This window comes from Mytilus californianus, unplaced genomic scaffold, assembly GCF_021869535.1.
Source record: "Mytilus californianus isolate M0D057914Y unplaced genomic scaffold, xbMytCali1.0.p SCAF_4, whole genome shotgun sequence".
Classification (NCBI taxonomy): Eukaryota; Metazoa; Mollusca; class Bivalvia; order Mytilida; family Mytilidae; genus Mytilus; species Mytilus californianus.
This window is the reverse complement of record NW_026262690.1, coordinates 11158603-11177159: the sequence shown is the minus strand read 5'-3', so window position 1 is coordinate 11177159 and position 18557 is coordinate 11158603. Positions and strand designations below refer to the sequence as shown.

General features: G+C 33.4%; 1 protein-coding gene across 7 annotated transcripts in view; it reads right to left on the bottom strand.

Moving 5' to 3' along the window:
• Positions 1-18557, bottom strand: part of LOC127737462 (A disintegrin and metalloproteinase with thrombospondin motifs 18-like) — a 270986-nt gene that overhangs the window by 112174 nt on the left and 140255 nt on the right. For 6 of the 7 annotated variants that reach the window (XM_052248167.1, XM_052248170.1, XM_052248169.1 and 3 more), the window contains 15 exons: positions 16044-16130; positions 15014-15114; positions 14169-14294; positions 13557-13673; positions 11954-12051; positions 8972-9051; positions 7322-7432; positions 6130-6287; positions 5429-5489; positions 4766-4901; positions 3277-3455; positions 2623-2740; positions 1674-1763; positions 873-1045; positions 434-497 (listed from right to left, as the gene is read on the bottom strand). The exons of the other annotated variant lie outside the window; for it this stretch is intronic. In XM_052248167.1, coding sequence (XP_052104127.1) covers positions 434-497; positions 873-1045; positions 1674-1763; positions 2623-2740; positions 3277-3455; positions 4766-4901; positions 5429-5489; positions 6130-6287; positions 7322-7432; positions 8972-9051; positions 11954-12051; positions 13557-13673; positions 14169-14294; positions 15014-15114; positions 16044-16130 — 1699 coding nt within the window. The remainder of the gene's footprint in view (positions 1-433; positions 498-872; positions 1046-1673; positions 1764-2622; positions 2741-3276; positions 3456-4765; positions 4902-5428; positions 5490-6129; positions 6288-7321; positions 7433-8971; positions 9052-11953; positions 12052-13556; positions 13674-14168; positions 14295-15013; positions 15115-16043; positions 16131-18557) is intronic. 7 annotated transcript variants of the gene reach the window in all.

Genomic DNA, 18557 nt, shown 5'->3' with positions numbered 1-18557 from the left:
CCAAACCAGTTCAAATCTTTTACATAAACTTATTGAATCGACTGAAGAAGACACTTAAGTGTGTTTTGAAAAATGTCAAAAATCTTTCATCAGATGAACTTCTAATTTTAGGCCAAAATCAGCCCTTACCAGGCCTTCTCCTTTCTCATTATGTTAACTATCTAATAAAAAATATCACACTATATTCTTTCAGATTCATAAATTCATCTAGATTTTGATATCGGCATTAATTGTGCTGTCAACATCCAACCTGACGTCAATAACGAAGACGATTGCAAATAACTGGGTGTAAGTAATTGATATGAAAAAAAGCCTTTTGTTAATCTGTTAAGATATGTACAAGGACACAATAAATCGATTTAAGAGTAAAATATCAGATAGTAGACAAATAGAAGGATATGCATCAGTAGTTAATTATGCTAATAAAACTCACTGGTGATGGGCACAGAATAAACATACTTCATTCCAGTATTACTGTTCGATGCAAAACTGTACACCTGTTTATAAAAAGAAATGCGATTTACTGTTTTAGATGCACAGGAGAATTATAACAGAATAACACACTTATTATTAGGAAAGTGCTGTTTCTGTCGGTTTTATTTTTGTCACGTAATACTTTTGTGTCATGAATGATTTCGACAAGCCTTTTGGAATTATACGTTTTGATCAAAAATAAAAATGGGAAAGGAAAACCTTATTTTTGTTTTCATAGAATTTGAAGAACATGTTAAAAGCTGACACTGCCACCTGATGCTCCCGGAACTGCACAGTTTTATTTCAAGGGTTCAAAATACAAGTATGCTAGGAGTGACAAATAAACATTATTGTTCAATGTTCACCTGTATAAATGTGTAACAATTCATTTTACAAACCTTCACTATCACCGGATGTGTCAATGGTCCTTCGGCATGCATTATCGCAACATAAGCATCATTATGCCACAGAGTTCCGCCATAACTGACCGGACTGTCTTTAGTTTGAAATATTCTTGAATCACCGCCTATGCTGCTTGTTATAATTGGATCCCCTTCTTCAGTAAATATTTCTGAAATGATGAAACGATACTCTATTCCTCAAAATGATCTTTTGATTTGTTTTCCTCAATACCTTAAAGGTAAATTCGATGTCTAAAAAACGTCTTTCGGAATAGACTGTTGGTTTTCTCATTCGATTGGTTCATATTTTTCATTCCGAGCCCTTTATGTACTTTATTTACTTTGGTTTGTTCAAACAACCATTGGTCACTGTACGGCCTTCAACAATGAGAAAACTTACATCGCATAGTACGCTGTTGGCAAATGTAAAACATGTCAAACGAGAAAACTAACGGCCTGATTTATGTACAAAATAATAAACGAAAACAAATATGATATATAGCAACAAACGACAACCACTGTATTACAGGCTCCTTACTTGGAACAGGCACATACAAAATGTGGCAGGGTTAAACATATCTGAAGGCAGACACCCGCCCCTAATCTGGGACAATGCAGTAACGGCACAACACAAGAACACACTATACAAAACAATAAACGAAAAATACCTGGGACAGTGGTGTAACAGTACAAGATGTTGCAGCTTAATCAAAACTGTATATATGAATACATGTGATAGAAACGAATATACTGTTCCGGCAGTGCTAAGCTAAACGACACCGTTGGTTAACATGTTACCTGTATAATACTGCTTCATATCGTTCCATACAAATGATATTTCAATGTTATATGCACCAACAGGAATTTGTGTCCACTCTATTCGTGTCCCTATATAAAATACATATATTTTTCAAAAAATCATTTCATAATGCAAGAGAAAAGACATTGAACATTTTCACGGGTTAGAAATTGTCATTTGCGGACTGCCCATTTTTAGTTGCTATTAACGTTTTTGCTAGTAACATCTTTACTGAAAAATAACTATCTGCGTCCTTAAAAATGATATATGATCACGCAGGAAGTATTTAAGTTGTTTAAAATAAAGAAATGTCTATTTATAAAATAATATCAATTGAGTAAATACAAAAACATTTAAATGTAACGCTGCATGAAGTTGATTTGCTACATAGAAATTTTATTTTTGATAGGAATGGGTAACAAATTTCAAAATTATAAATTTCGACTATAATAATAATAAAAATGCAAAAGTAAATAAAAGGTATGCAAGAACAAGTCAGCAAATGTGAAAGACAAACTTTAAAGTTAAAAAACTACCAACTTTCAATAACACTTGATCCTGTGATGACCTATTCATCTTTTGTGTGCTTTCAAGTAGCTTTACCTTTTAATTGTGTATCTAATTCCTATAGTCACGTGAAAAAAATTATTTAACTGCTTACATTGATGCGCATTTTTTGTATAATATAGTAATATTTTTTGTGTTAAAAACACCTGTCGCTATTATTTAACTAATGTAAAAGTACACAGAAAAAACATTGCAATACGTGTCTCATCCTCATCATATAGTAGCCAGAACAAACAATGTAATAAGTGTCTTATCCTGACCATAAAGTACTCAGAACAAACAATGTAATAAGTGTCTCATCCTACTATATACAATCCTTAAATGAAGCATTTCATATGTTTGAAAATACATTACAAATTACAAACATATATTAATATTTACATTGCGCCACATCATCAGTAAAAGTTCCTTCTCGGATTAAACATGTACTATTGTCACCATTACACACGCCACATCCATCAAATACACCAGAATTAAGTGTATTGGAACAGTCGAATCTCTACAAGATAAACACAACAACATATAATTAACATGGTTCTAATTTGCTGAAATATATCTCCCCTCCTTTCCCCCGAATAATGAGCGTGTGACACAGGATTTCTTCAAACAAATAGGGTGCATATGGCAAATTCTGTGTTGAATTCAAATAACCAAGACATAATGTGTTTTACGTTATTGTCTAACAAATGTCTTCGTTCTATCAAACCCTTTTTACCCTATAAATTGCTCAAATAATACGCTTCATCTTCTTGACATAGCATCAACTTTCAGTTCTCAAATGCTTTTCGAAGGTTGCAACTAGAAGAGTGTGAACTGCTTATAGACTACTACTTAAGCGGTTGCTAAGTCTTTACTTTCTATGCACTTAGGGTTGTAGAATTAATTTTTCTTTCGTTTTTATGTTATCTGTCATTCTTTGACATGTATTACTGACTCTTTGAATTTTGTTATATTTTGATCCCTTCTTTATACTGTTTACTTTTCGCTACTTTTATCTCCCATAATATTCAAACATTCCTTAACACTATGCATTACCTGACAATAACCCTCTAAGCAAGCAGAATAAAACCCTGGGCGTCGGGAATATTGATTCGCATCAGCTGTATCTAAGGTTCCAGGACACGGCGTACCATTTTCTATCAATCCAAATCTTGTAAAATCAGGTCTGGTATACCCGGGAGTTGATTCACAAAAAACTTCACATACACCATGGTCTAAAAAAATATCGAATTTGTTTTAAGGCAGCAACGACAAAAAACACAAATACAAAAGACTTGTATACGTAAACATAAAGTTGGCTATACAATACATCAAGCTTCAAACCGTCCGAACTAAAAAAGAATGTTATAAATATATCATAACTCTCAATCATCTGTCATCAACATCAGACTCCCTAAATACTAAAAAAAAAAACAACACATTATCATATGACGAACCTTAACGATGTTCTTGACTTGGAAACGGCACATGAACATGTAACGGAGTTAAATTTTGTTTGGGAAATTTCAAGCCTCCGTTGTTAGTTTTATCCAGCTGACCTACAGTCGTTTCCGTACTCATGGTTTGTTTTTTCTTTTTGGTGAGGGCATAGTTTTATTTTTAAAAATTCAAAAAAAAAGAACCTACAATAAATTATGTACAGGATATCTTTACTGGGATAGTATGTAACTCTAACGCGTAACGGTATAATAAATTGCAAAAAAAACCCCAAACCAAACCAAACCAAACCAAACAATAAGCAAAACATGTTGTCGTGCTAATCATTAATCATATCCCTCTCGCAATTCAAAGTATGACAAAGCAGGAATTAACAAAATATGTTAAGTGCATTAAACATATTGAAAAATTCAAAGTATAGTCAAACAGGAAGTATGTATCTGACAAAACCGAAAAGTTATCACACAGTACAGCTCATCACTGTTGAATTGCTGATTCAATATGTCGTCATTTCGTTTAGTAGTTTTAAGAAAAGTTTGATAACATATTTAAGTTCATTCATCAAATTAGAATAATAAAAAAAAAGATGGAACAAGTCATTCTTTTCAGTAGTTTTTGAGAAAAGTGCGATAGAAATATCTTTTGGACGAACGGACGAACAAACAAGGTGATCACAATATAGCTCGCTTTTATTTGACTAGACGTTTCAAATTATACCGTATTTTTCTTCATTTGGTCACCAATAAAAATTCTGGAAAAAAACTGTGTATTTTTCAGTAAGACAGATGAAATTGTTGATTTTATTTGATACAGTATTAGTATCGGAAACAATTCAGAATATCACGACTACCTGAATAATTACAAGCTGGTGTATATCAGAGCGCTGAAACCTATACCGTGCATTATCAGTGATGGGGAACTTAGCAAACCAGACATCCACGAAAGTATGTGTTTCGACCGAAAAATTGGTATTTGTTTTTATATCTGATACATAGGAAGATATTTCTTAAAGATATCGATATATCGTTGATATACAATTTAACTACAGTAAGTAAACATGAAAGGAGTTAAATATTTTTCTACATACTTAATGATGAGTAAATAGTTCCTGAAGCTGTATATTCTGTTTCATTAATGATGTTGTTATCAATTAGTCTTTGGCATGTCTCGTTTGCTCTTTGTATTATAAGAATAGAATCTGTGCTACTGTCCCCATCGCATGGCTGAAAAAATTACGAAAATGATGAAGACAAAATGTGAAGGATTGTTTACCTATTTTGATGATCACCATTTGTACCATTGCGCTGCCAATAAAACCTTGAGTTTTTTTTTCTACCTAATATATCTTTAAATTTACAGACCAATTTCAGAGTTAAATCGATTAAAGCACACTGTGTTTTTTTATTTGTTAATAAGCCTATTTCTAAATCATATGCAGATCAACTGGCATGTTGAATATACACTTCTGGAGCACATGCAATCACCAACAGGTTTTGGTGTGGTTTGCGTTGATCAGTCTTTAGTTTTCTATCTAGTGTTTTGTAAATTGTTGTTTGTCGTTTTTTGGTTCCTGCCATTGTTTTGTCGGTCTTTGACTAATGAACATTTAGTATCCTTTTGGTATCAACTGCCTCTTTTGGTTAATGATACAAAGAAAGTAAATCCAACACTGTAATAATGTGATGAGTCCATTATCATGTAAAGATTATAGGAAAATTTTCAAAACAAATTATAAAATAGCAATAACTACCGTAAGACTGCAGCCTTGAGCTTCGTATTCGTTTCCCTCGCAATTTGCACTGTTTTTTGGACTAAAGTATTAAACAAAAAGATTTACTAATGATTCACTAATCAGTAAAGTAAAGTATAAGTTGAGATCTGTAAAATATGGCTGTATAATAATTTGTGTCACAATCGTTTATCTCTGTTTTGTTGTTATACTTATTGAGAAAATATGTGACTAAGCCATTATATTTAGGTTCATTTTAAAATTTCTAAAACGTTGTCTGTTTGAGACTTCAGAAATCATACCAGATCTCCACGGGGTTTGTTAAAGTTCCTCAAAGATAGTTCAAGTAATCTACAATATCTGTTGAATTTTACACACATCTTTTTTATATTCGTGATTTAGTGATCAAATTTTAGTCATGGATGCCTGTGTATCATTAAAACCCAGTTAGTTTGAACATGTTTTGAAATTGGCATTGAATACTAATGAAAATCGTCGACATAACCAATGTGAAGTGTAAAATACAGTAAGTTAGTAAATAAGTTAAATGTTTATTCTAATAGCATGGAAAATATCAGTGTGCCATAAAGATATGTTTCAAAAACAACAAATTATATCAAAGTCATAAGTCACTTTCAAAATCACATAATATCCTTAATTTCTTGTAAAACATATATTTATCAACATCTTTAAAATAAGAAATTACAATTAAAAAAACCTACGTTGGGTTATTACATATTCTTCGTCTGTAAATCATTCCTCGTCCACATGTCCGGGAACAGGTCGTCCAGGTTTCCCAATCTGACCACCCACCTACCCGCACTTCAGGATTAGTTAATTGAGCTTCAGACCAATCAGCACACCCACCGCGAAAGCAGATCTAAGTAAAGATTCAATTGAATATGACACAATTATTAAAGCTTGTATATGATTAAAAACAAAACCTTAGTAACATTGTGTGGTAAAGTTCGTGTTAATGACAAAGTCAAGCTGAAAAAAGAACTACAGTTCCAGGAATAAAAGCGATATAGCAATAAGTGGTTATTTCTTATGTTGATTTTCTTGTCTCGTAAGAATTTTCTTTGGAGATCTACATTTCCTTTACTGGTCAATTTGTTGGAATTGCAGTGCACCCAACAGTTTTGTCTATGACAGAACAGACGACGGATATTTTCATTTGTCGTAGCCACAATTTCAACCCTTCTCTCGATAAATAGTTCAATTTGTTTTTTGTCCTTTTTGATTTATCAACTCTTCAATATTTGAACAAGTTTTTTGAATTTTGAAAATTTTGGCCTCGAGCATCACTGAAGAGACATTAATTGTCGAAATTCGTATCTGTTGCAGTAAAATTGGTACCGTAAATGTTATTGGTGACTACTAGTATGTTGAACGCATCTATCCCATCGAACTTGAAATAGAGCATACATAAGATAAGGTTAGGTTTTCTTCATATCTTGACTTCATCTAAAAATTGACAAAGAGGGCCGGTTGACAACAAAACTTTACAACAAAAGAGAGGATTTCAGATACCCAAACGTGAACTTTCCATTTCTGTGTAGTATTCACTATTATTATTGAAAAAAAGATTTTCCTCCCGTGGTTACCTATTGATTATTTTCTTATTTTTCTCACAGGAATCCTGTAAATGCACCGAGGACAGGCAGAACCTAAACCCATATGAGTAGCATTTTACAACAATTAATGAGAAAGGATAAATAGATAAGAAAACTTTACATACGTAGCTGTAGATTTTGATATCAATGAAATTGGATTAGATGCTGAACTTGAACCGAAAGACATTAATGTAAGTGAATATACTTATGTTCTATATACAACCTAGTTCCTTTATACATTGGAAGCAAAACTTTATACAATATATGATCCCTAACAATATTGATATTTTATATTCACCTTTTGATCTTCACAGTATAGACCGGTAATAGAATCAGACTGCTTGAACATTTGACCATGTGTATTCCCAACGTTATGATCAACACAGCTATACAGGTTACAAGAAGGGTCCTGTCGACAGATAAAAACTTAGTTACGGTATTGTTCATTTGTACATACAATTTATTTATCGCTTTAGTGACGACATCGAACATTTTGACATTCAACTTTTACCGCCACAGGTGATGCAATTAAAAGTAGTTGTTTAATCTCATTGGAGATACTCGGCTTACAATTTGGTAAAACTTAAATACTGAGATCGAATATATTACGAACGCTATCACGAGTTGATTGACCGTTAAGGAAAACAGATGACTATAAATATGTTCCAGTTGTCATAACCATAATCCGGTCATTTCTTCTTCGATCGTGCCATCACCAAATGAGGCTTATTACGGAATTTGAAATTAAAATTGAGAATAGAAACAGTGAATGTGTCAAAAAGACAACAACCCGACCAAAAAGCAGAAAACAGCCAAAGGCCACCAATGGGTCTTCAACACAGCGGAAAAATCCCGCGTCCGGAAGCGGGCTTCAGCTGATCCTTAAACAATAATGTGTATTATTTTGCGAAAATGGACGTCACCCTTTACTCCAAAATATATAAATGAACCAAAATTTAAAACATACAAGACTAACAAAGGCAAGTGGTTTCTGACTTTCAACATGCACAGAAATGGGGCGGGGTTAAACATTTTCTGTGAGATCTCATCCTTCTCCCTATACCTTCAGCCTATGTGGAATAAACAAACACACAGCAATACGCACAATAAAACTCAATTCTAAAGACGTCTGAGTAGGATGTTAGAAAAGGTTACAGAAGAATCTAAGCAAAATGACAATGATCAACATAAATTAAAAAGGACTACTAGCAGTTACTAACATGCCAGCTCCACCCATCAGTTAAACTGATCGAAATATTATGTCTTCATCATATGAAAATCAAGCACAATCCTTTCCATTATGAGTTTAATATAATACCATCATAAAATATGCGAGAAGAACATAACCCATATCATGCCAACAAATGGTTTCAGAATAGATGTGTTTATTTCCGATGCAAAGAACCTATGAGTGAAATGCCATCTTTAATGACCTGACAACAGTATCTTAACTATATCCTATCTGAATAAGTCTGTTTAAAGGTTTGGTTAGCTTTTGATGTGAATGACGACACTTTTGTGCTTTGTATAGAATATTACCATAAAAGATGGGATGTGAAATACCTGAACATATAAGATGTCTGCACGTTGATTGATATTATGAATGATATACTTGTAATGATGATAAAATTTATTAAATGTTTTGACAAGTTTGTGATATCGAAAACCCTGATGTTATGATTCTTCAGTAATATAAAGATTAAGCATGAGCAATATTAAGGGTGTCACATATGGGGTTGATCTGCTTACTCTTTCGAAGCACATACAATCATTCCCGACATTTGGCGGTTTCATGTTGCTCATCCTTTTTTATATGTAGTGTTATGTTGACTTGTTAGTCTTTTCGTCGTTTTTCATTTTCTGTCGCTGTCAGTTTCTATTCATTTTTTTCGTGTTCAATTTTATGAGTCATTATGAAGAAAATGCTTTGAAATTTAAATTTGCCTACCACAACATTCGGATATTCACGGTATCTAAATCCACTTCCGTATATTTGTTCACATACTTCATCTGCTGTCTTCAACTGACCTGGTAATAAAGACATAGTATAACTACTAGTATACAGAAATCATATAGATAAAAACAATTAAAATAACACGTGTAACTAAAGTGAACATCAACAGATATAGTTTTCAATTAATATCAAAACTATATTCTGTCTCAACAACACCAAAAAATATGTCTACAGATATGCTTACATTAACATAAGTATACTATATTTTATCTTTTGATCATTCATTTCCATATGTAAAATAGTGAAAAACCGAAGCGGAAAGTTGAAAATAACAATTCCAAGGAAACAAACAGTTAAAAAAACCAACAGTTCACAAAACGCTAAACAGAAAATTAAAAATTGGAACAATGCAAACTCCCACGCGAAAACAAAACCCACTTATATGAAGCACTTTGTCATGTCTGATTGAAGATTTTTATATCTAAAGAGGTATTAATACAAGTTTACAAATACCTTTTCAATCTAACAATAAATCAATACATTACACCATACACTACTATTATATCTCGGCAAGGTCGTCTAAACAATATTAAAACACATTACTGATTGACAGAGAGAAAGGAGACATCACTGGGGATTTGAAAAAACAATAAGTCAATGATAACAGGAAAACCCATGGCCAAATAAATAAATGAAAGCATAATACGCCCTTAATGTATATGCATATTGGAATTGTTACCAGACTAGAATGTGATGTTTAGAAAGTATCTTAGCAGAAGCGAATAAAATAGCTATGTTGAAACACATGTCTGGGGATAGCATTAGGTGAATAATGATTTCGTAAATTATTACTGTTTAAAGTCCTTTATCTCTTAAAAAAAATACAAACCAGAAAGTTTTCAAAACCAAAATCAAGTCTAGTTCCATAACTTTGGAATGAAATATCAACACTTTTTTTAAATCAAACAGGTTGTAATATTTACAATTTCCCACGGTAATGTAAAGTTTCCAGTAAATCAAGAGAACTCGAGTTATGGTACAAAATGTGAAAATTGTCTGGTAACTCTGGAAAGACAAACAAGAAAAATAAACATCGAAACGCAGTTTCCTCCTATCAATCCTAACAATAATGTGAAGTTTACAGGAATCATTCCTGGAAATCCGTCGTATATGGAAAGTGTGCGTCGTATGTGAAAAAGCCTTAAAACTAACGGTTAAATTTCCAAAAATCTGGAACGACAAAGCCAAAAATAAAACTAATCAAAATGGGGCTTTTCCCATCAATCCTAATGTTGTGTAAAACAGATATAAGAATTGGCAAAAGCAAATTTGACTTATCGTACGAGGTTTTGACTTAATGGACAAATGAAAAACATAAAAACCTATGACTAAATGAAATCAGACAAAAATCAATACATTGCCAAATGAAAAATATACAAAGCCATTGCATAATGAAAAACAGACAAATCCATGGCCAAATGATAACCGCAAAAATCCATGAAAAACTCCCCCCCTCCCCCCCCCCCCCCAAAAAAAAAACCAGACAAGGTCATTGGTAAATGAAAAACATACAAACACATGGCCAAATGGAAACCAGACAAATATATGACCAAATGGAAACCAGACAAATATATGACCAAATGGAAACCAGACAAATATATGACCAAATGGAAACCAGACAAATATATGACCAAATGGAAACCAGACAAATATATGACCAAATGGAAACCAGACAGCCCCATGGCCAAGTGAAAAAAAAAACATAAACAATTCCATATCCAAATAAAAGACGGACAAATCTAAGGGCAAATGATAAAACCGACAAATCCATGGACACAGAAAAATCTATGGCCAAATGAAAACGGACAAATCCATGGTCTAATGAAAAACAGACAAAAGAGAAACATTGGTTAAGAAAAAACTAAAACCGTTTGTGACCACTTACAAAGTAATGCTCGATTGAAGTTATTATGATACTCTGAAAAAAAAATTATAAAAAAACATATGTCGCACTCAGTTTTAAAATAGATAAATTAATATCAAAGCACTGCATGTTTAAGCAATGAGTATTTCAAATACAAAATGTCGGTATATGCATTTGTCAAATCACCGAGTGTATTTTTCAAGACCCGGGAAATGAAGGTTCCAGTAACCGTGCAGAAAAACCCTTCAGGTATCCCACAGGAAATTTGTGATTAAACTATCCGTGAAACGATTATGACAATAAAATATGAGTGTTAAACCTGCAATTATCATCGTTACTGTGGAATGCCGCTATGCAAAGGACGACCCTTCTACACGTAACAAGAAATCTTAAACTAAGGTCTTCTGACAATTCAATTGGCAGCAATATCATAAAAAAATCAAAATAATATCTAAGAAATTGTATGCGTCCAAAGCACTTTTCAGGATTTGCCTTCGTCAGGAACACTTCCAAAAAGGAACCTGGATAAAAGCAAAGTCAATTTTACCTGCGTCATTTAGCAACCGCAGAAGAAACTTGTCATTAAACGAACATTAAAGGATCATCGTTAAAGAGATGAATTTTGCAGCAAACTATGTTATTGTCCTACAGAAGAATATGGTACAGTAGGACAATGCCTAGTCCCAAACAAGTGTAACAATAGATTTCATAACTCAGAACAACATACATATATTGCCATGTCCCTTAAAGTCGCCGGTTTTAACCCCCAAAGAACATATTTTGGAGAAATTTGATAGGGTGTGTTTAATAAAGCAAACCACAAACTTGATCATTGGATAAACTCAATCAAACATGGATTTCATAGGATACCACTGGTCCGAATACAAAATTATTAATCCATGCCAAGAAGATGTAGAATAGTATTAATCACGTAAGGTGGTCACAATATATACTGCCTTAAACTTCAGCAGAAATTGATCCAAATTATCGGACATATACCTTGCATTCTCATGTCCTATTGCAGAAACTAACGTTATTTGAAGCGTATTTACCTATAAGTTCTGGCACTAATGTCAGTCCCTGTAAAGATGCTGGAGTGACTTCATTATCAGCAATATTGTCAGTCCATAGACACCCATGATTGCCAGTTCTGTGAACAGTATGAACATTGCATAACAAATCAAGTAACGCAGTGAACAACAAAACTGCGTTTTTGACTTACCCGTCAAAAAGTTTCGAAAAAAAAACTTCAGTTATATAATGATTCACAATAGAACACAGGCTTATAATTTAGTTCTCTAGGCTGATGTTCCATGCACAGAACACTCACCAGTGGAGCTCAAAATCAAAACAATTGGAAGCCTTATACAACTACACATCTTTGCTAGCCAAGGGTTACGATCCACTTCCCTCCTCTCCACCCTTGGCAGATTAAGCCAACATTTGTGATAACAATGTTGCGCCATCTATTGGTAGATTAAAGTCACGCCCATTCCGAATACATTATTCTTGACCAATGGTAGCACTTGAACTATTCAATTTGGAGGTAAAAACACGGTAGCGTCTAGATTCTACACACTTGGTAAAGCAGGAAACGAAAATATACGTTGACATTCATGCCATTGTGCAAGAAACATACAGAGGAACTTTTATTAGTTGATTAAGAACATTCAAGTTGTCACTAAATATAGTCGTATGTCTAGTGATGTAAAGACTTGTTGCACAATACGCACGTTACAATTGTTTACATACACCTTCTACATTTACACGTGATCATGTTATAGGCGCTTTTTGATTGGATGCAGCGAGTTTCGACTGCAACCAACGAAAATCATTACCTTGTGTCTGCGAAATTCTATCTCAATCCGCCAAGGGTGGAGAGGAGGGAAGTGGATCGTAACCCTTGGCTAGCGAAGATGACAATTACAACGTTGAAAAGTATTAATAACGAAAAATTATACACATTTCTGCCAATTTTAGGTATAGGTCATTGTGGTAAAAATTTACGCCATCAAAGTGCAAGCTATTTGATTGTTTGTTGAATATTTGTTTAAAAAAAGGTCAGCATTATATAAGAACAAGCAGTGCTATTTTTCATGCCTTATTGTCTTATTCACATGACGCATATTCCATGGAACTATCCTATTAAATTCATATTCTGCTTAATAGCATAATTTTTCTCGTTCATCATTTCACATTTCAGGAACAATACAAAGGGTGTGAACTTTCGGACACAAACTGGTTGTCTTTCTAAGGCACTGGTGAAATATGTCTTTTAGCAATTGGTGAATTTTGTTTGTACTCTTTGCATTTTTAATTTTATTTTTATTAAATACACTGTCCAAATCAACATTGTATGTTCTGCTGACTAGCATACGTATAAAACGTCATTTTGAAATGAGTATTCTGTAAATATTCGTATTCAAAGTTTTTAAATGCGTTATGTATGTCAGTTTTTGTGCAAAAAAGGAAAATGTTTTAAAATATTTTCTTGAAAATGTATTAAGATGCGGCGAATGATTTCCTATTTAATTTTTATCAAAGAATAGATTTTTACTTTAAAAATATTTTATTAGCATATAGTCATGCAATCAACAATGTGTTACAATACCATAGTAGCCTTTTATTATACTATAGTTTATTATGTATTCTTACTGTAACATTGTGTTCATATCATTGACACTACATGTACTCCATCCGACGCCAGCACCACCCATTAAACCAACGTCTGGAGATAAACAATTTCTATCAGCATCATGCAGCATACCCATACTGTAATTAATTACATAGGTTGTAATGGTTATGGTTAATTATTTATAAAATGGCACTTTACTGATGTGAAATGTATCTTAACTTATTTTCCTTTGTATTTAAAAAATGATATTAAGCGGACATTCAAACTCAAGTCGAAGAAAAACTAATAACGGCATGGCAAAAAAAAAAAACAACAAAAAAATGACGGAAAAAAAAGAATAAATCCACAAAACACTAGATAGAAAACTAAAGATTGAGCAACATGAACCCCACGAAAAATCGGGGGCGATCTCAGATACCCCAATAGTAAATAGTTTTGATAATACTAAGAAATCAAATATATCTTGACAACTACATTATATCTATATCTATATCTGTATGTACAATATTAAAATGACTAGTAATGTAAAAAAAAACCTATTAATAGTATGCTGTCATTTCAAGCTATTTGACAGAAACATCACATATGAAAGGTCAAATCGTAGTCTATTAAAGCGCATACAAATAACATACTTATGACCTATTTCATGGACTGTAGCAACATATGTTGTAATCCCATCTGCAGAAACACCACATCTGTACCTAGGATTGCATACTGTACTTTGGTAAGCTAATCCTCCCAATTCTGAATTAGGTATGCTATATTTATAGAAAAAAACTTAATTAGTCAAAAAGCAACGCTTGCGACGTTCGTCGGAGGCGATCAAATATGATATATTGGGTATACTTCAATGAAACAGCTACCCATCGACACAAGATACAAAAAACATCTATAGTTAGCATACGGTTTCAGCGAATTTTCAATTGTAATAAATAATTCATTGAATGACGTAATTGATTCACGTATGTTACGGCATAAGATAAGATTTGGCTTTTAGACTGTTTAAATGTTATATATTTGTATTAAAAAAAACTTCAAATTCACATTTTGTTTTGAGATTTTTGTTCGATTAAACTGTCCTTCACTGCAACGTTAATTTCTAGTAGTTTATTTTTGTACCAAAATTTGACATCCTTAATTTCTACAAACTTAAGGTTTTTGAATATTTTCGGGAAAAAAACAACTTACATTTTACATTACAAGTAGCTGTTGATTCACATACATTATGCTGTGAAAGCAACAGTGAATACAAAACTATTCTCTTTCAACATACGAATTGAACAATTGTTAATCATTTTCAGTAGCAATATTGTGTACTGGCAGGACAGTTGTTTGGGTAAATGTATACATGTCGTTGTAACTTGATTCCACTTGTAAACAATGCAGGCAAACTAATTAAAGCGTGGAATGCTGTTTTTTCAAATTGGCATTCAGCTGTTTATCGTTGGTATATTGTCGGAATGATTTTATTTCTTACCCTGTGTGAACATGTACATGATCGTAAGCCAGACCGGTTTGAGTTCCCGTACATATAGTTTTCAATGGAACGGACAGAGAAGTTGAAGCATTGTACCAGGACTGAAATAGAAAAATAGTATAGGCTACAACTTCAGGAAATCTGTGTTCAAAAAAATCGTTTATCATCGCCACTTCTTAACGTGCAAGTCAATCATGTTCATAATCTAAACTCTAGTTTGGCTTTAGAGATATATTATTGTTTTCATCCGTTTAGAAATTATTGTTTGGTGGCAGACCTTTGACAGCCTCTATTATATTTTACACAAATGATATAGAAATGGAATGTTTGATGTTTGATCCATGGTACAGAAACTTGTCCATTGTTGCAGATCATAAATCTACCTCTTTTTTTCTTTTTCAGGTGTTTGTATTTGTTTAATTGTTGTTTCATGAACGAATATCCCACACAAAATTATATTTACAAATAGAACTGTTAACATAACTATCTTATCTATAAGAATTAGAAAGTCAAAAGATGTACTATTACAATGGCTGAAATACAAACAACTTGTTTATATTTAATGTATTACACAATGACAGCACTGGAAAAACACAAGTAAGTGCGGGAATCCAGAATATGTTCCTAAACATATGTATTGCTAAAAGAATCCATCCTCATCAGGATTGGTATACGGACAAATGCAGTAGAATTTCTTATGTAACACCCATATCTCCCTATGGTGGCCTCCAAATAAAATCAATCAAAACGAAGGAAAACGCTTATTGTGTTAACGTCGATGATCAAAAGTGTTAGAGTGTTAGAGATGAAATCAGACTCCCCTTTTCATGATAAAACAAATGTATTTAAGACATTTAATGAATTAAAATTCTTTCTATCAGTCTTTCAGATTTAAACTATTTCTTCTTAGTTATTTTATAACGAATTGAAGATATAACACATGAACATCTTTTATTATTCATGAATATAAGTGAAGATTGTATTTTGTATTTTGGAGAATTCAACCAAAAATACATATATTTATTCTCACCGGGTTTGTATCAAAAAACGACATAAGTTTGATTGATAGAGTGACGTTATAATTTAACACACCAGCACGACTCCATTCACACTGCACCTGCAAAGATAAAAAATAGACATTACATCGGCTTTCGTGTTGTTTTCTGCTTTGTGTTCATGTTATAATTCTTGTTAGTGACAGATGAATATTAGCAGTCTATTCGCTAAACTAAACGCAAAGAACTTTGAGGAATCTTTGATTGACGTTCCCTTTAAGGATGCAAACAGATTGAGAAATAAAAGGTCTTTTCAATTCTGATGCTATCCATTTAATTATCTGTAATGCATGACACACAGACAATTCTCTATACCCTTACTTATTGTTGGAAGTAACGGATAAACGTAACGTTCTCGCTGCCGTTATTCATTGTAACGTCACCTAAGAGTGACGTATTGATATTAGAGTTTGAATAGAGATCCAATCATGCTAGACGCCTTTGTTATTGTTAGCCTTATAGTTGCCCGATTTACCCACTAAATGATATTGGTGCCTAGTGACCAGGATGAATTAGAAGCTGAAATCGATACGTGCAGGACATAGAAGCGCCGTTTCAAGAATATTTAAGAAATTTGACAAAATTCGGGTGAGCGGAACAGAATTTCTTGATTCCGATGAACTTTCGAACATTTTAGACACTTTGAAAAGGAAAAAAAAAAAGAATTGTTAAGGAAATTAGATAAAGACATTATTCAGGATTTGGGTCAAGAGGACATTGAAACAGAAATCGTTGACTCAGATGAGTATTCATTTAATTTAGAAACAAAAGTACGTCAAATAGCCAAATTTATCACAGTACAAACATCAACGCTTAATACAAATGCCACAAGCTTTACAAACTCTAGAAACGACGTTCCTCCTATATCCTAGTACTAATAATCCTTCAAGCACAGAAAATCAGCACAATACACATTTCCGTTCAGATTTTCGCTCATATTCCTCAATTGCTAGCGAGTACAATAAGATCCCTAAACTCAATCTACCAACTTTCGATGGTGACATTCTACAATGGCAGTCCTTTTGGGGCTCGTATGAGGCAGCCGTATAATACAAACCCAACACTGAGTAACGTCCAGAGGTTCAATAACTTAAAGTCATTGTTACACGATGAGGCTTTCCAAGCCGTAAATGGCTTTGCACTTACAAACTCAAATTACGGAAGAGCAATTTCGTTCCTACAACAAAGTTATGGACAAGTTCACAAAATCACGCAAAAGTACATGAACGCATTACTTTTTTTTTAACATTAACAAATTCTTTATTGCACTAGTATCTAGTTGTTAACAACTGCCCTATATAGTACAACCATTATATATAGGTATACGCATTACTTGAAATCCGTCACTCAAGAATACCCTACAGAGTTTACGCAATTATTACGACAAAATTGAAACATATGTACATGGGTTAGAATCCCTTGATCAGACAGCAGATACCTATGGCTCATTATTGTTCACTATCATATTTAAAAGTTACCGGGAGACGTACGCATAAATCTTACAAGACACCATGGTTCAACTAGTTGGCAATTAAATGAACTACGACAAATAATATGTCACGAACTCAACATTATGAGGAAGGCAATTCCGCTGATCTGACGGAAACTCAAACCGCTACATCAGCCTTTCATACCAATGCAAAGGTACGTACTAAACCAGTAAGCAGACAAGTGAACGTAATGTCATGCGTTTTTTGTAATGAATCACACGCCCCCGTTGACTGCACTAAGATAATTGAACACAAAGCAAGGATTTCTATTGTTAAAATGTATCGTTTGTGTTTTAACTGTCTTGGACATCACAATGTAGCTGATTGCAAATCACACCAAAATTGCAGGAAATGTAAAAAAACGGCATCATACTAGTTTATGCAAAGAGGTACAACAAGATGAAAAACAGAGTAACGCTAATGTAAATATTAGCACAATTCAGGAAACACAACACAACGCGAAGGAAACGGGCACAGTTCTTCACTCACAGGCACAGATCAATGTATTACTAAAAGCTGCCATAGCGCAAGTAAATTCAGGCATTCAATGTACCATGGAAACAGATATGTTGCTAAGTTACCTTGGAAGGAGGAACACCCTACCTTACTAGACAACAGAAGTATTGCTCAACGGAGAACAGAAAATGTCATTAAGCGTCTTAGTCGTGAACCTACACTTTTACAGAAGTACGGACAGATTATAAATGAACAAGAAAAACGTGAGAGAGTTGATGAACGATCAACCAACACAAAGGTTCATTACATACCTCACCATCATGTACGTAAAGAGTCGTCAACCACGCCAATCAGAATTGTATTTGACTACAGATGCAAACCTACACCTGTTAGTTCGAGTTTAAATGATTGTTTGATGAATCTTTCGCCAAACTTGAATGACTTGACTGGGATTCTTCTCCGATTTAGAATGCATAAATACGCCGTGGCGACTGATATAGAAAAAGCCTTTCTTAATATTGGTCTTAACGAACAGGATCGTGA